The sequence below is a fragment of the Eptesicus fuscus genome, chromosome 21 (genome assembly GCF_027574615.1).
Source record: "Eptesicus fuscus isolate TK198812 chromosome 21, DD_ASM_mEF_20220401, whole genome shotgun sequence".
NCBI lineage: Eukaryota > Metazoa > Chordata > Mammalia > Chiroptera > Vespertilionidae > Eptesicus > Eptesicus fuscus.
The window spans coordinates 12,737,506-12,757,050 of NC_072493.1; the positions used below are offsets into that span (position 1 = coordinate 12,737,506).

At 39.2% G+C, this 19,545-nt stretch overlaps 1 protein-coding gene and 1 non-coding gene across 4 annotated transcripts in view; one reads left to right on the forward strand and one right to left on the reverse strand.

Annotated features, from left to right (window-relative positions):
- The window catches only part of NFATC3 (nuclear factor of activated T cells 3), a 103,924-nt gene that overhangs the window by 58,987 nt on the left and 25,392 nt on the right, over positions 1–19,545 (reverse strand). For all 3 annotated transcript variants that reach the window (XM_008139940.3, XM_054710992.1, XM_054710993.1), the window contains exons 2-3: positions 4,319–5,456; positions 1,428–1,590 (exon numbers count right to left, since the gene is read on the reverse strand). In XM_008139940.3, the coding sequence (XP_008138162.2) occupies positions 1,428–1,590; positions 4,319–5,456 (1,301 nt within the window). The remainder of the gene's footprint in view (positions 1–1,427; positions 1,591–4,318; positions 5,457–19,545) is intronic.
- Positions 3,842–3,915, forward strand: TRNAI-AAU (transfer RNA isoleucine (anticodon AAU)). The gene has a single exon. It is a non-coding gene; the product is annotated as a tRNA-Ile (tRNA).

Sequence of the window (19,545 nt, forward strand, 5' to 3'; positions counted from 1 at the left end):
CCTACCACATTATAGGCATTCAATCATTGTTGAATGAACGAATTTTGGAATAGGAGTACAACTAGTTGGAGCAAAGTAACTCATGAGGTTAGCCAATAGAACTATTTAAATAAGAATTATAGCCACTAAAGTAGGTGTTCAAAATGAAGTAGTTACATCTAAAATAAAGAACACAAATAAAAAATTTTATTGCTATCTATTAAGTTACCCAAATATCACATAACGTACCAGTAAGTACTATATACCAAAGTATCCTAGTCATATTAGATGACTCACATTAATGCCTGCTTGGTAAAGACATAAGCCACTTGTCTTTTATACTTGGATAGTAAAATGAACCAGTAGTAGGAGAAGGTAATTATGCATATAAAATTTCAAAGGGAATACATTTCATAACATATATTTTGGCCAACATCTGCTCCAAGTGTACATACTATTGCATAAGAAAAATAGGGCTTCTCATTTGCATCTTGGGAATTTTAAAAGAACATGAAATAAGTTAGACTATCATCCCATCCCATTTTCAGAGGAGCATTATGTTACAGGCAGTAAACAAATTCTTGTTAATATTAACACTACTCTCTAAAAACATTCTTCTAGTATCAGTATACTTCTCTTCAGGCCACCCTCTGCTTCATAAAAGAAAGTAATGTTTGTTATGTTTCTGTATCGTTTCCATAGCAAAGGTCTGTGCCTGCTTAATTTAACTAAAGCTGGGGGTTAAAGCCTGAAGGACACTATAGGACAGACTAGAGCAGCTTCAATAAGAGTAGTTCTATTATCAGTTCTATTAAATTACTTAAGGGGAAGGGATTCCAATATATTAGAATCATGACAACACATTGTAGGGATACTAAAAATACAAAATTAAATTTCCATACTATAAACTGCTTCAAAGTGAAAATGCACACATAACAATATCATATAAAATATCATCACTTGCATAACTCATGGACACAGACAATAGTGCAGTGACGGCCTGGGGTGGGATAGGAGCCAGGTGGAGGAAGGTAAAGGGGGGAAAATAGGGGACATCTATAGTACTCTCAACAACAAAAATAAATAAATAAAAATAGCTAATGAAACTACATAAATAGATATGGAGGAGGAATGGGGAAAATACACAAAAATAACTAGTAGTAGACTGGTGATTTTTTTTCATTTGATTTTCTAAATTGCTGTAATAAATAATATTTCTTTAAAAATAATTTTTTCCCTAGAGTTTCCCCAGGTGCAGAGTCGATCCAGGAGGAATATCTTTTAGCCTAGCAAAAATAAAACACAAAAAAAAACCCTCAATGTGGAAGTGCTGCCATATCAACAAGGACATAAAACCTCAAAAGAGGCTTTCTAATTTTGAATTTTCTCTCTCAGTAGTACCTAACTGAATAGACTCCATCATTAACAGATGTATGGTGTTTGTATACCTTCACAACAGGGTGTCCACCAGTAGATGCTTTTACTGCTCCTCGGCTACCTTCAGTTTCATAATGGGCTCGATGATGAGTTTTAGGTTGCACTTCTATTTTCAGTTCACATTGTCCAAAATGAGTAGGTAAAGGCCAGTCTAGTGGAGGTAATGAAGATGTGCTATAAACAAAACACAGAAAGACGCATTTCACCATGCTATTATTGCCAAGCAATGATTCAAATCACTTATTGTCAGCACCAACACTTCTTCCTGTGGTCTTAGAAACAAAGTATTCCCAAGTAAAGCTTCACTTAATAAGTTACACCATCCTATATGGTGGGTGTTTAAGAAATAATGGATTTAATGATCACTTCTTAACCTGAAGAATAAAATTGATTTTATCATCTTTAGTTTCCTGTATTTTTTAAAAAAGGACAAAGTCTAACATTTATAAATCTATAACTTTCTCAACTGTGTGTGCATAAGTACAAAAACCATCAAAATAGTAATAATTTGATTTCTTAAAAAAAGATGCACATCTCTGTATATGTATCAGTATCTCTCCAAGGATCCAGAGGCCCCTGTGTCTCAGGATATATGTCCCCCTCCCTGGTGTCAGGCTATAAAAGTCAGTCTACTATACATGTGGCTCCCCCCTTTCCTTCCTATTGCTCTTTACCCTGTCTCTCTGAAATATTGACTATAGTTAGCAATGTACTGCAGTTTGAGGTAAAATTTTAATTTTAGTATGTACCTGGCTTTAAAAATATAAGGCCTATCACTGCAGCATCTCAAATGATCAGTAAGATAATTTCAACAGCTTAAAGGGCTACAGGTTCATTTAGATATACTAACATTGAAAATACAGAATCGGAAAAGAAACAACTTATATAGCTCTAGGTCAAATGTTAATGAACCCAAAGCCAGAATGATTTGTATTAAAGTAATATCTTCTCGCCCGGCTGGCGTGACCTATGAACCAGGAGGTCATGGTTTGATTCCCAGTCAGGCACATGTCTGGGCTGCAGGCTCGATCTCCAGTTTGGGGTTGCAGGAGGCAGCCGATCAATGACTCTCTCTCATCATTGATGTTTCTATCTCTCTCTTCTTCTCCCATGCTCTCTTAAATATACTGAGTGGCCAGATTATGATCTCTGAACGCATAATAATCAGGCCACTCAGTGTGTGTGTGTGTGTGTGTGTGTGTGTGTGTGTGTGTGTGTGTGTGTGTGTGTGTGTATTAGAGGCCCGGTGCATGAATTCGTGCATGGGTGGGGTCCAGCCAGCCTGGCCAGGGAGAGGGGACATGGGAGGTTGGCCGGCCTGCCTGCTGGCAGAACTCCTGGTCCAGGGGACAATTTGCATATTAGCCTTTTATTATATAGAATATACACTGAGTGGCCAGATTATTATGCATTCAGAGATCATAATAATCTGGCCACTCAGTGTATATATTTTTTAAAAGTAATATCTTCTCAATGATTGGTATGGGACTTTTAAGGTCTCTTCTACCTTCTAAAATGCTATTATTCCTACTGTAAATTTCTAAATTATTTCATTGATTCTTGACTGTCCTCAGTCTAGCTTTATGGGGTACTGTGTAACTCAACAGTATTAATTTTTATTACTCTCATTTAGTTTCTGCAGTTGTTCTACAGACTTAAACAAACGCCTAATAAGATGAAGATTATTTTCAGAAGCAGAGTGATAATCTCAAAGGTATCTTCAGAACTATAATTTTACATTATTTTTCTAAAGATCTGGATACATAAACATTCATACCAATGAAAAAGCTTTTTGAACAAAGTAAACAAACCCAACTCTATGTGGTGATTTAATACATGGTAAAGTTGTCTTTTCTAATCAATTATATTAGAAAGATCCTATAAGTGGTATTGTTATGACTGATTAGCCATTTGGAAAATAAAGTCATTACACTATTCTTTGGTCCTTAGCTGGACTCAAGAGTCTATTTAAATATATACATATAAAATTTACAAATACAATATATAGTACAAACACTATAAATATTTACAATATAAATATATATTATGTTACATGCATTTATTATACATATAACAACTATTAGAAACATGTGAAAATTAGATTTTTATCTATCTTTAAATTATTTTAGAGTGGAGTAAGGCTTTCAAATATAACACAAAACTCAAAAGCCATAAATTTGAATACATAAAATTTTAAAATTCCTCTACACAGTGAAAAAAAATCACAAATTTATGAAGTTAAAAGATAAAAATTAGGGTAAAAAAACCACTTGCCACAAATATGAAAAGGCAAATTTCATTTTTATATTGAACTCTTAAAAATATAAAAAGCTTATTCCCAATTAATTTTACTAGTAACTTAATTCATACTATAATCCATCTTTTACAAAAACCTTTTTTAGGTAAGAAAATTCCTTCTAGCTCTGGCCTGGTAGCTCAGTTGGTTAGAGCGTTGTCCCAATATGGCCAAGGTTGCAGATTCGATCCCTGTTCAGGGCACATACAAGAAACAACCAATAAATGCATAAATAAGTGAAACAACAAACCATGTCTCTCTCTCTCTCTCTTTCTCTCTGTTTCTGTCTCTCCCTCTCTCCCCTCTTCTTCTCTCTTTCTAAAAATCAATAAATTAAAAAAGAAAATTCCTCCTAGGGATTCTTAAATGTAATTTGTTATCTACAATTCATTATCTACACACTTTAAAATTATAACTTTAGCCTATCTAAAGATACTTTTAAGACTCAAAAGAAAATAAATGCAGACTTTAAGTTATTTGTCTGGAAGAAACAAAAAACATAAAAGAGAAGAAAAAATGGTCAAACCATTCCATATAGATAATGTAGTTTACATGCCACCAATAATCCATAAGTATGAATGACAGGCAACCATTTCATCAACTCACCGAAATATAGGGGTGTGGCCAGGCTTGGGTTTGCTCCAGGTAAAGGGTGAAGGAACTGAAAGAAAGTGGTCACCAGATGAATCTTTCTTTAAAGGATACTGAGATCCAATGCCATCATCTATTGAAGTCTCCCGGGATGGTGATAAATTCCCTTGGTCATCTGAACAGAGCTCTAAGTTTCCTGGTAGTACAGTAGCTTGATCTTCTGAAGTCTTCCTTGTTTTTAGAGGGATATCAGTCTCTACATAGTACTGAAATGGTGGAAGAAGTGCTGGACCAAGGCCTGATCCACCCTGGACAGAAGCATTGAGCCAGGTATCTTCTGTTACACTTCCCCTGGGGGAGTGACCAGGAGAAGGAACAGGTGAGTGATGGGGTGAAAGGGACCCAGCATAACAAACCTCAGCACTAGAGTGTCGCCGTTTCCCACAGGGGGAAGTAGGCCTTGATGAGGGCCCTGAGGCTGGCCTGGGGCTCAGCCAATTCTCATCAGTGATACTAGATCTAGGAGAGTGGCAAGGAGATTGCCTGGGTGACAGTGAGTGTCCAAGTCCATATTGTTGATGCCAGGATTCTTCTCCAGGACAGCCCCCTGGAGAGCCACCAGGAGAAGTCAGAGGGGATCCAAGAGTAAATCGGGCAGCAGCTTCATTCAATTCTGAATCCACATCATCATAAATATGTGAAAGAGATTCACAAGAAGATGCATCTGAGAACCAGCTTCTAGAAGAGATGCTGCTGGCAGGACTAGGACTAAGGGAAGACTCCCGGTAAGATGGCTCAAGAGGAAGATAGAGATGATCTCTAGAAGGTCTTTCCAAATATTCCTTTTCTGGGTCATTTATGTGTAGGTCATCTTCATGAGCATCTACTTCTTGATGACAATTAGGAGAGATGGATGTGATTTGAATACTTGGGCACTCAAAGGGTTTGGGACCACCTAATGGGCTGTATTTAGATTCTGGAATCTCACAAGTTCCTTCATAGTTTTTGTGACCTTGGAGCTGAAACGATGATGACAAAACAGAAGGGTGAGACGGTAATCCATGATGTGGTAAGCAAAGTGGTGAGTTTAAAGTAGATGGAGGTGGATCTACATTAAAGATGTAAATGGATGCACAATCATCTGGTTCAAGATCTATGAAAGGGAAGCAAAAAAAAAAAAATCAACAAAACAAGAAATTAGAAAACTTAGATGTATAAATTACTAGATGAGAAAGTAAATAATAATAATCTTGAGAGAAAAAAGGGGGACATAGGAGTACATTAGCTCCATTAAGAGCGGTGTGTGGCCCTAGCCGGTTTGGCTCAGTGGACAGAGCGTCAGCCTGCGGACTCAAGGGTCCCAGGTTCGATTCCGGTCAAGGGTATGTAACTTGGTTGCGGGCACATACCCAGTAGGGTGTGTGCAGGAGGCAGCTGATCAATGTTTCTCTCTCATCGATGTTTCTAACTTTCTATCCCTCTCCCTTCCTCTCTGTAAAGAATCAATAAAATATATATTTTTGAAAAAAGAGTGGTGTGTGGACCTAGCTGATGTAGCTCAGTTGGTTGAGTGTCATCTCATGGACCAAAAGGTCACTGGTTGGATTCCGGGTCAGGGCATATGCCTGGGTTTTGGCCTCAATCCCCTGTAGGGGTGTGCAGGCGGCAGCCAATAGATGTTTCACTTTCACATAGATGTTTCTCTTTCTCCCTTCCTTTCTCTCTAAAAGTCAAGAGTGGTATGTTTAACCAAATGTACTGGTTATTTCCATAGATATATATATATATAATGTTTTTCTATTTCCATACTTTCTAAAATGAGAATCAGAAAACATTATCTGAAAACAATAAATGCTTTACAAAAAAATCATATTCATAATTCTAAAAAATACTAATAGAATTATAGAATGATATAATCATACAAATTCAGCCTCATCTGGAGTCTTAGGCTAAAACAGAGTAAAGAATAAAACTGAGTCTTTGAAAGGTTTTTAGTTGTAAGGTATACACATTAAGTTTATTCATGAAAAGGATTATGGACGCAACTCAGGAGATCAAGACTCTAGTCTACCTGTGCCATTAACAGTGAGCTCTTAATCAAATCACTTAATCTCTCCAAGGCCTTAGTTTCCTTGCAGTAAAATTCATAACTTTTCTTTGTGTTAAGGAAATTTTTATGATTAACAGTAACAGCTTTTTCTTCCACAGTCACACCATCAAGATTCATACCTTTGGTCTTAGCAGACCAGGTTATGAAAGTCCTGTGATGCCACTGGGTCATTTATCTCAACCAGAAAATAATTCACTGGAGCTTTAACTTACGATTGATTGTTAAAGCAATCCTAACAAGGACTGAACTTTTTAAATGCACCCCTTGCTGGAGTATTTAACACTAAACAGCTCCTGGCAAATTACCTACTGAGAGTGTTTGTAGCAATAAGGATATTTTGCAACGTCACTTTTAGGAAAAAGTAATTATTATCCATTTTCACAGAGGCAGAAGTACTAAGCCCTAGTATAAGGTACTGGTTGAATACCTTCACTTTTCCCAAAGAGATCATCATTGGAAAACTGTTCACAGATACAACAGAGTGAAGCACCACCTCTTCTCAAAAGTACTCAAGATCACATTGTTTTATTACATTAGTACCCGCATCTTTAGACTTCTGGTGTTGCTATGATTAGCCAGCATCCTACTATTTAACTATTTCCATAAGTCCTAGATTTCTGAGGCTGTTTTTCTATTAAACTGACATGAGGTAAGTAGAGTATCACTGGAAACACACAGGACTGTTTTTAAGACAAGCAACCTAATACAATAACTAACAGTAAGAACTCAATACATGACAACTACCCTGTCTTCCCCTTTTTAAAATTTAAGATGGGTATGCTATATTTTATTTTAACTCTAAAATATTAAATTGAATTTTTAAAAGTATACTACTCACAATACTTAATGAATCAAGAGAAATAGAAAGTCAGAGCTCCAAAGTAGTAAACCCCTATTTGACTGGGATAAAAAGCTAGAGGAAAGAGTTATTAAAAAACTAGAGGTCCAGTGCATGAAAACTCATGCACTGGAAGGGGGGGGGTCCCTCAGCCCAGCCTGCCCCCTATCACAGTCCGGGAGCCCTCAGGGGCAGGAGGTGATCCGGCAATCAGGGGAAGGCGATGCCCCATCACACCTCTGCTGCTGCCAATGCCGACAGCCCAAGCCTCAGCTGGCCCTGGTTACCTGAGCTTCAAGGTGGCCCTGGGCGGCTGGACAGCCGCCATCCGAGGCTTGCCTGCACCTCGGGTCGGCCCTGGGTGGCTGGGGGGCTGAGGGGACTGGGGGACTCCGACGGGGCTGAGGGGACTGGGCACCACCATCTTGTGACTGTGGGTGCCACCATCTTTGAGGGCATGGCAGTCAATTAGCATATTCCTTCCTTACTGGCTGTGGACTCCGCCATCTTTGAGGGTGGGGCAGTCAATTAGCATATTCCCTCCTTATTGGCTATGGGCGCTGCCATCTTTGAGGGTGGGACAGTAAATTAGCATATTCCCTCCTTATTGGCTGTGGGTGCGGCCATATTTGCAATGGCGTGAGGGTCAATTAGCATATTCTCTATTTATTAGATAGGCTAAACAACCGCTCTAGCCCGTTTAGCTCAGTGGATAGAACATCGGCCCGTGGACTGAAGGGTCCCAGGTTCAATTCCGGCCAAGGGCACATGCCTAGGTTGTGGGCTCGATCCCCAGTAGGGGGCATGCAGAAGGCAGCTGATCAATGAATGATTCTTTCTCATCATTGATGTTTCTATCTCTCTTCCTCTCCCTTCTCTCTGAAATCAATTAAAAAATATATTTTAAAAAATAAACAACCACAAAGAAGAGGTTTGGAAAAAAATGGGGAGTGACTACTAATGGGCATTGGGTATCTTTCTGGAATAATGAAAATGTTCTAACATTGATTATGATGATGGTTGCACTATTCTGTGAATATACTAAAAACCGCTGAATTGTACATTTTATTTTTTTAAATATATTTTATTGATTTTTTACAGAGAGGAAGGGAGAAGGATAGAGAGTTAGAAACATCGATGAGAGAGAAACAACGATCAGCTGCCTCCTGCACACTCCCTACTGGGTATATGCCCGCAAGCAATGTACATGCCCTTGACCGGAATCGAACCTGGGACCCTTCAGTCCACAGGCCGACGCTCTATCTACTGAGCCAAACCGGTTAGGGCTAAATTGTACATTTTAAATGGGTGAACTGTATGGTATATGAATTATATTTTAATAAAGCTGCTATAAAATAGAGAACATATTATGTAAATTTTATCCCAATTAAAATGTTTTTAAAATTAAAAATTTACTTATCTGACTGTAAGAAAATCATTAAAGAAAATTGTAAACACATGCTATCACCTAACAGTTAACATTTTCATACATGTCTTGATCTACATAGGTATATGTTTTATATAGTTGTGATAGTAACATTGCTTTAAGTTTTTTTCTAACCTTTTATTGAAGTACAAGATACATACATAAAAGTGCACACAAGTATTCAGTTTGATAAATTTTCACTAACAGACACACCCTGTAACAGCCCCTTTAAAAAAAAAAAAAAAAAAAGGAATATGAACATCCCAGAAGTTCCCTTTTGGCTCTCTTCTAAGTCATCACCTCTCCACCAAAAATAACACTATATATTAACTTCTAACAGTCTAGATTTGTTTTGCCTGTTAAACATACAACTTTGTCTTCCAATGTTTTTCTTACTTTCTTGTTGAATTTAATGAGCTAACTGACATTGGTTAATGAAATGATATAGGTTTCAGGTATACAATTCTATAATATATCATCTGTATATTGTATTGTGTGTTCACCACTGTCTTTTGACATCTTTTATATTTTATTGAGCTTTATAAAAAGCTTCTAAACAATTTTCAAGGCCATGTAAAATGTCAAGAGTCAAGTATCACATAAGGAAGCATCCCAAGTGCCCATCAAAAGACAAGTAGAGCCCTGGTCGGTGTGGCTCAGTTGATTGGGCATCATCCCATGCACCAAAAGGCTGCTGGTTCAATTCCCAATCAAGGACACAAGACTGGGTTGCAGGCTTGATCCTAGGTAGGGCGTGTGCAGGAGTCAGCAGATCATTACACTCTTATATTGATGTTTCTTTCACTCTCTTCCTCTCCCTTCCTTTCTAAAAAAAAATCAACAAACTATTCTTTTTAAAAAGAAGTTGTAGTACATATATACAATGGAATATTACTCAGCCATAAAAAAGAATGAAGTCTTATCATTTGCAACAAAATGGATGGACCTAGGGGGTATTATACTAAGCGAAACAAGAGGAAGACAAATACCATATGATTTCACTTATATGTGGAATCTAAAGGACAAAATAAGCAAACAAAATTGAAACAGACTCATAGACAAGAGAAGAGACTGATAGTTACCAGAGGGGAGGGGAGTTGTGAGACTGAGTGAAAAGGGGAAGGTGTTATCGATGAGGTGCTCTCCATGTCCCCACCTGTTGCTGGTGCAAGTGGAGCTCTTGGGGTGCCGTGGGAATAAGAATTTCTTGAGGCCACCATGGGAGGATGAGGCATTGTGGAAAGCTTTATTTCTGTGGAATTAAACCCCCGAGTTTCTAAGATCCCATCTCCCTCTGTCCTGCCATGGAAAAGGTCCCATTTTGTCTTCAACAGGGCTAAGATCAAAGCCAGTGCCCAGAGTTTCTGCTCCATATTTGCACAGTTCAATCCAGCATCTCACTAGGTTATAGCTTGTGTCCATTGTCTGTGGGGTCCCCATGGCCATGGGCCATACAGCTTCAAGGGCCAATGAGTATAGAGGCGCATGCCAAGTGCAGATCACAGAGCCAGCAAGAAACAGGAGCACTAGTGGGGAGAAAGGGAGAGGGGGAGGCGGAAGTGGGGAGAGGGAAAGAAAACAGGAGCACTAGCAGGGAGAGAGAGATCAGTCTTACGTCAGTTTCTCCAACCAAGATGTTATTTTTAAATTTAGTAGTAAAATAGCTCTATATGAACTGTGGTGTTTCTAGGCTTCAAAGAACCAGAAAACCCAATTCAAAGTAGTAGCTGAAAAGGGGGGATGGGAGAGGTTACTTATTATCCAATATAACAAGAGGTCCAAAGGTAGGACAGCTCCAGAATTGGTTATTTCATCAGTTGAACAAAATCACCAAGAAATCAGTTTCTTTCTATATCCACATTATTCCACTTTTTGGGGTGCTAACTTTGTGCTATTCACTTCAACTATATATGTGTATTTGTCCTAAACAAGAAGCAATGTGACCATTTACTTAATAGTTATTTTTTTAGCAGCCCCTAATAGCTGTTATGTTCTTGACACTGAAAATAGGATTGTGTACAAGAGTACACAAAACAAAGTCCTCATCCTCACAGAACGTACATCCTAGTAACATATGTCAGGTGGTGACATCTGATTTAAGGAAAAATAAAATAGGGTAACGTGAAGAAAGTAAGAGAATGAGAGAAAGTTATTTTAGATATGGAATCTGGAAAGGCTCTTTCTCCAATATTTGAGGAGCTATCAAAAGGATATTTGGGCCCTAACCGGTTTGGCTCAGTGGATAGAGCTTCGGCCTGCGGACTCAGGGGTCCCAGGTTTGATTCCGGTCAAGGGCATGTACCTTGGCAGCTGATTGATGTTTCTCTCTCATAGATGTTTCTGACTCTCTGTCCCTCTCCCTTCCTCGCTGTAAAAAAATCAATGAAATATATATATTTTTTAAAAAGGATATTTGGAACTGAGCTATACAAAATCTAGGGGAAGAACACTGCAGGTAGAGGAAATAGTGTATGCAAAGGCCTAAAGATGGAGGCTGGAATAGTTTTGGAGTATGTGAGAAAAAGCAAGAAAGTCAGTGGGGCCCAGCCAGTGTGGCTCAGTAGTTGAGCACTGACCAATGAACAAAGAGGTCACCAGTTCGATTATGCGTGAGGCATATGCCTGGGTTGCAGGTTCGATCCCCAGTAGAGGGCATACAGGAGGCAGTCGATCGATGTTTCTCTCTCATTGATATTTCTATTTATCTATCCTTCTCCCTTCCTCTCTCTAAAAATCAATAAAAAATATATTTAAAAAACAAAAAAGAAAGCGTGTGGGAATAAAATTGAGGGGTTAGAATGGTAAGAGATGGGGATGGCCCTGACCGGTTTAGCTCAGTGGATAGAGTGTTGGCCTGCGGAATGAAGGGTCCCGGGTTCAATTCTGGTCAAGACATGTACCTTGGTTGCGGGCACATCCCCAGGGGAGGTGGGGGGGAGGTGTACAGGAGGCAGATGATCGATGTTTCTCATTGATGTTTCTAACTCTCTATCCCTCTCCCTTCCTCTCTATAAGAAATCAATAAAGTATTTTTTAAAAAAAGAGATGGGGATGAGGGGGGGGCGGGGCACTAGCTAGTCAAGTAAGGCCTCATAAACCAGTAGAATGAATGGTTTATATTAGAACCCACTGTAGGGTTCTAAGCAAAGGAATGTCATGATCTGATATACATTTAAAAGACTATTGCAATAATCCACATCCTATCTAATAATAGACAAATATGCAAATTGACCACACCTTTGCTACACCCAAGCCACGCCCACCAGCAAAGCCACGCCCACCAGCCAATCAGGACGAGCATGCAAATCATCCCAACAAAGATGGCGGCTAATTTGCATATCAGGACAGCGTCGAAAGAAGCCAAGAGCTGCAGAAGTGAGTAAAGCTTCGAAGAAGCAAGCAAGCCTGGGGGGAGTGGGTGAGGAGCGAAGTCAGGGCTGGGGGCGAAGGGAAAAGCAGGCGGGCTGGCGGAGAAGGTGGGGCGGGCAACAAGGGAGGAGCGGAGGCGGGGTAGAGTGCAGCAGGAAATCCTATTGCAGGATTTTTCCTGCAACGGGAATGCTAGTACAAAATAATAGAGCATAGGACCTGGGTGGTGATGGTTGGTAAAAACAGAAAAGCAGTAAGAAATGAAGTGTTTTTTATTATTATTAAGGTAGAGCTGACAACTTGCCAATGAAATGGATGTGAGCAAGGGAGAAGTCAGGTATGGGGCCTGAACTATTATAAGAAAACTAGAGGCCCAATACATGAAATTCGTGCAAGGGGCTTGGCCCTCGTAGCTCTGGCTTCATCAGGAAGGTCGTCCAGAAGGTCATTCGGCTGTCCGGTCTAATTAGCATATTATGCTTTTATTATTATAGATGAGAGAGCCCTGGCCTGTGTTTCTCCATGGTTAGAGCGTCAGCCTGCAGACTGAAGGGTCTCAGGTTCAATTCTCAGTCAAGGGCATGTACCTGGTCTGCAGGTTCAATCCCCAGCCCCAGTTGGGGTGCATGTGGGAGGCAACCAATTGATATATCTCTCTCACATCAATGTTTCTCTCTCTCTAACTCTCCCTCTCCCTTCCACTCTCTCTAAATAATGGAGAAAATGTCCTCTGGTGAGTATAACAAAAACAAACAAACAAAAAACTGTTAAGCTGGTCAATTTTATGTTATGTATATTTTATCACAATTTTTAAAAAATGGTGTCACCTTAGTTCAAAGGAGGACAACACCCAACTCTGAATTCTTAGCAGTCACTGAATTCTTTGCCACCACACACTTGCAGTTAAAACATAAAAATCAAGTTTTATTTAAGAATGTTACTTGATAAAGTACCAAAAATTATTAATTTATTGAACTTCAACCCTTTGAGTAAAAAAAGAAGGGTGAAAGGAAGTCATTCTTGAAAGACTATAGTTTCATTAAAACGTAATTATCGTACCAATGTCATTTCAGTGTTTGATGCTGAAATCCATACCCTTCCACCAAATAAACTTTAGCTGAAGCAAACATATTCTGAATCAGAATGATGTCCTAAAGCATTGTAAATATCGAAATACAAAATATGGGGGAATGCTGCTTCATCTTTTTCCTAAGTAGCTATTATAATCTCACTATGATAAACATTCCTAGGCCCAGATTCCCAACTCTAGACTTTTCAAATTCGTGGTGCTTCAGAAATTTGACCATCTCAAGATTTATTTGGTATGTGTTCCTTTAGCCACCAGGGGGCCTCATGCAAGCATGCAAGTAATCTGGACAACAGAGGTTTTCTATGTATGGTTTTACACAATAAAGCAGGGGTTGGCAAAATACAGCTCACAGGCCAAACCTAACTTATTACCTGTTATTCTTACACAATTAAGGATGGTTTCAAATAGTTGAAAAAAGATTAAAATAATACTGTTCCATGACACAAAATGATGTGAAATTCAAATTCTGGGTCCACAAATAAAGTTTTATTGGAACATCACCATGTTCATTTGTTTATGTATGGTCTACAGTTACTTTCACACAAGTATAGAGTTGAGTAACTGTGGGAGATACTGCTTCCCACTACTACCTGGAACACAAATTGTAGTGACACAGTTTTAACTTCACAGCATATTAAAAGGGCCAATAGCACATTAAAAGGGCCAAAGAGAATTTATCCCAGGAATGAAAAAGTGGTTCAATATATAAAAATTTCCACATTACTAGAAAGAAGGGGGAAAACACATGATCATATGAATTGACACGAAAAAAATATTTGACAGAACTCAACACTCTTTTGTGATTTAAACAAAACAAAACAAAAAAACCTCTATTCCTATACTAGGAATAGAAAGGAACGTCCTTAAAATTATCAACAGCATTAATGAAAAACCCACAGCTAACATCATACTTAATGGTGAAAAACTGAAAGCTTTCCCCTAAGATAAAGAACAAGAAGATGGCAGCTTTCAATAATGTACTAGAAAGTCCTAGCCAGAACAATTAGGCAATAAGAAGAAATAAAAGACATCCACATTGTTAAGGAAGAAAGAAATAAAACTATTTCTATTTGCAGATACATGCTTCTATATATAGAAAGTCTCATATAATCCATAAAACACAACCAAAGCTGATAAATGAATTCAGGAAAGTTGCAGGGTAGAAGATAAAACACATAAAATTCAATTGTGCTTTTACACATTAACAATGAACAATCCAAAAAGGAAATTAAGAAAACAATTCTATTTGCAATAGCCTCCACAGAATACAATACTTAGGAATAAATTTAACCAAGGAAGTAAAAAGCTTGTATACTAAAAACTACAAAATATTGCTGAAAGAAATTAAAGACCTAAATAAATAATAAGATTTCTCTTGTTCATGAATTGGAAGTCTTAATATTGTTAACACTGCAATATTCCACAAAGCAGAGTCAATGCAATCCCTATTAAAATTTCTATGGGTTTTTCTGCAGAAATGGAAAGACCAATCCACAAATTTATATGGAACTGAAAGGGGCCCGAAACAGCTAAAATAATATTGAAAACAGTAACAACAAAGAAAGACAACTCACACTTCACAATTCAAAACTTATTACAGCCATAACCGGTTTGGCTTAGTGGATAGAGCGTCGGCCTGCGGACTGAAAGGTCCCAGGTTCGATTCTGGTCAAGGGCATGTACCTTGGTTGTGGGCACATCCCCAGTAGGAGGTGTGCAGGAGGCAGCTGATCGATGTTTCTCTCTCATCGGTGTTTCTAACTCTCTATCCCTCTCCCTTCATCTCCGTAAAAAATCAATAAAATGTATATTTAAAAAAAAAAACTTACTACAAAGCTACAGTAATCAAAACTGTGGTGTTGGCATATAATGGTTGATATATAGACTAATGGAACAGAACTGAGAGTCCAGAAATAAACCCAAACATCTATGGCCAACTATTTTTCACAAGAGTGCTAAGACAACTCAATGGGGGAAAGAATAGTCCCTTCAACAAACAATGCTGGGACAACTGGATAACCACATACAAAAAAATGAAATTAAACCTGTCCATCTCATATTTTATATAAAAAGTATCCCCAAATAGACCAATGAGCTATATATAAGAGGTAAAAATCATGAAACTCTTAGAAGAAAATACTAGTATAGGTATGTACCTTCATGACCTCAGATTTGGCTATGGGATTCTTAGATTTGATACTAAAAGCATGAGCAACAAAATAAAAACTAGATAAAATGGATTTCATAAAAATTAAAAACGTTTGTGCATCAAATGGTACTATCAAGAAAGTGAAGACAGACAACAGTGTGGTGATTGTGGGGGATGAAGTGGATGGAGGAGGGTATCTATCTATCTATCTATCTATCTATCTACCTATCTATCTATAATATATATAAAATAAAGAGCTAATATGCTAATTAGACCAAATAGCCGAACGACCGTCCAGACAACCTTCTGGACGAAGCTGGGGCTGGGAGGGCCAGCCAAGGCTGTGAGGGGCTGCAAGGGCTGGCCCAGACTGTGAGGGGCGGCCAAGGCAGCCAGGGCTGCGAGGGCTAAGCCCTTTGCACAAATTTCGTGCATTGGGCCTCTCATCCTATATAATAAAAGGCTAATATGCAAATTGACTGAACGGTGAAACGACCGGTTATTATGATGCACACTGACCACCAGGGGGCAGACACTCAATGCAGGAGCTGCCCCCGGTGGTCAGTGCACCAGAAGCCGGGCTCATGGCTAGCGAGCACAGCAGCAGTGGCAGGAGCCTCTCCTGCCTCCATGACAGCACTAAGGATGTCCGACTGCCGGCTTAGGCCCGCTCCCTTTGGGGATTGGGCCTAAGTCATCAGTCAGACATCCCCCAAGGGCTCCCGGACTGTGAGAGGGCGCAGGCCAGGCTGAGGGACACCCCCCCTCGAGTGCACAAAATTTGTGCACTGGGCCTCTAGTATATATAAAAGGCTAATATGCTAAGTGTCCGACTCTCCAACCTGTCACTATGACACACACGGACCACCAGGGGGTAGGCGCTCAACACAGAAGCTGCCGTGATGCGCACTGCCCATTTACAGAGAAACAGCACCGTGGACCTGGTGCCCACAAAGCAATACTCGGCTTCCCTGAAGTGGGACATAGGCCCCACCACCACCCTGGCGCAACAGCCCACCAAATCGCAGCCAACGCTGCCAAGACTCTATAGCACAAATGGTGGTCCACAGCCCAGCCCAGCCCAGCCCAGAAACGGTCACTGTGGGCACCGGGTAATGACGTCATGTAGCAATGCCCAGCTTTCTCTCCCTAGCGATGACTAGCCTCCTTGGAGTTTCTTCAGCCCAGGAACACAACTTGCTTTATAGCCAGGTGGAAACATTTTACACTTTAACCAAATGTCTGTGAAGCATTTTCCCGTGCCTCATCTCATTTGATCCTCACAGAAGTCCTGAAGTATGTAGAAAGGAGACTTGATGGGATCCTATTTTCTTTTCATTTGCCGGAAAATGGAGATTTAGAAAGCTTAGAAACTTGACCCAACTGAACAGAAGAAATGGTGAACCTTGAAAATGACTTCAGGTTTTCTCACTGTACAGAATATAGTCAAACACTGCTATAGTTAAATATTTTACCCTTTGTTCTCCCTGCGTGATCTACAATGATAATCTGCTTCGTGTTGATATTTACTGCTGTGTTGCTGACAATTACCTGAAAGAGAAGTTGGGGTGCTTCACTGTGCTGGAAAAAGTTTAGCTACATCAGAAAGCAGGTCTAATTAAGCAAATTTATTCTATATCTATAAAAGGCTAAGTTGACTCGCACATGCACAATACATAGAAAGTTCTTGCTGGCACCAATTGCACGCATGTGTTTTGATCTGTCATTGTCGATCGTGAATTTGGTTGACATTTCTATTATAGAGGAAGGGCAAATAGCGATATTAAAATATTTCTTCTAATTAATTTCCTTTCAATGTGCACAAATCCCTGTACTTGGCCACTAGTAGGTGGTATAAATGGTGATGGAGGAGACCTGACTTGGGGTGATAAACACACAATACTATGTACAGATGATGTGTTGTAGAATTGTGCACCTGAAACCTGTATATTTTTATTAACCAGTGTCACCACAATAAATTCAATGTAAAAAAAGGAAAGTGAAGATAACCCAAAAAATGGGAGAAAATATTTGCAAATCACATATCTAATATATAATTACCAGAATATACAAAAAACTCTTACAGTTCAACAAAAGATAATTCAATTTAAAAATGGAAAAAGGACTTAAATAGACATTTCTCCAAAGAAGATATATGAATTTTGAATAGCACATAACATGATGTTCAACGTCACTGGTTGGTCATTAAGGAAATGCAAATCAAACCACAAAGAGATACCATTTCACACCCACTAGGATGGCTTTAATTTAAAACACACACACACACACATACACACACACACAGAAAATAAGAGTTGGTAAGGATGTGGAGAAATAGCAACCCTTATACATTAGTGGTGACAAAGTAAAATGGTGCAGCGAAATAGTTTGACAGTGCCTCAAAATATTAAACATATAATTAGCATAGGACCCAGCAATTCCACCTCTACTGTACATATACACCCAAGAGAATGCAGACATTTCATCACAGAAAACTACTAAAATGTTTATAGCAACATTATCCATAATAGCTAAAAGGTAGAAACAACCCAAATGTCTATCAATAGATGGATGGGGAAGCAAATTATGGTGCATATATACAATATGGACAGATGCTGCAACCTGGTGAACCTGGAAAACACCATGCTAAGGGAAAGAAGCCAGACAAAAAAGGTCACATATTGTATGATGCCTTTTGCCTTTTATATGATGTATCTAAATAGTCAAAATCATAGAGACAGAAAGCAGATTAGAAGTCATCAGAGGACAGGGGGTGGAGTAGGAGGGGTTAGTAATAGTTGGTAACTTAATGGTGATGAGTGGGGTCTTTTTGGTTTTTTGGTGTTTTTTTTTTATTGATTTTAGAAAGGAAGGGAGAGAGAGAGAGAGTGAGAGAAACATTAATTATGAGTGATAATCACTGATTGGCTGCCTCCTCCTCCACGCCCCCAACTGGGGATTGAGCCCGCAACAAGCATGTGCCCAGACCCAGAATCAAACTGGTGACCTCTTTTCCTAGGTCAACACTCCACCACTGACCAACACTGACTGGGCTTAATTGTATACTTTTAAGTGGTTAATTGTATGTTATGTAATTTTCACCTCAATAAATAACAAAAAAAAATTGAAAGACCTTCCAACAGTGAACTGAAGACACACACTTGCCATTCCCAACTGAAACTCCACTAAATGATAGTAAAACACTTTTTTTAAGAGTGTAAACTAACAAAAACAAAAAGGACAGGAGGTGAAACCATGGCAACAACAATTTTAGAAGCTGGAATGCAGTACTCATGGTAACTGATTTAGCACCTGAAAAAGCTAAAACTTAAGCCAACAGTGAAAAGAAAACTGATTTCCAACAAAAACCACTCAACATTCAGGAAATGTGCTACCATCAAGTACTTTTGAAAGTGGAGGTGAAGACAAACCTGAAAACAAGATTGGCACAAAGCTTGTTCGAGGGTTGCAGTTAGCAAGTGCCGCTTATGATTAAAGAACTGTCATTAATATTTTGATGCCCCATTTTAAAAAATAAGCAGATAGCCCTAACCGGTTTGACTCAGTGGATAGAGCGTTGGCCTGGGGACTGAAGGGTCCCAGGTTCGATTCTGGTCAAGGGCATGTACCTTGGTTGCGGGCACATCCCCAGTAGGAGGTGTGCAGGAGGCAGCTGATCCATGTTTCTCTCTCATCGATGTTTCTAACTCTCTATCCCTCTCCCTTCCTCTCTGTAAAAAAGTCAATAAAATATAATAAAAAATAAATAAATAATATATATATTTTTAAAAAGCAGATAGCCATACATCATCAAATATCTGAGGAAAGCTTCAATATTAAAGACAAGTGAAAAGTGGAGGAAAAAGTCTACACAGTAAGAGGGAAACCTAAACCTATCCTCTAGTACAGTGATGGCGAACCTATGACACGTGTGTCAGCACTGACACGCGTAGCCATTTCTGATGACACGCGGCAGCTGAGGCGGCCGCATGCCGAGGATGAAACATTTGCTGCTCCTGAGGATGAAACATTTGCAAAATAATGTTTTTTCCTCAAAGTGACACACTACCCGAGTTATGCTCAGTTTTTTGGCGAAGTTTGACACACCAAGCCCATCACTGCTATAACCTGAGAAAAAAAGATACTGTAACCTTGAAACAAGAACATGTGCTTGTTAGAAAAGATAAAATAGGCATGATCTCCCTTCTGGTGCACCTCACCCCCGTCCCCCCTCGTCCCCATCTTCTTCCTCCACAGGTG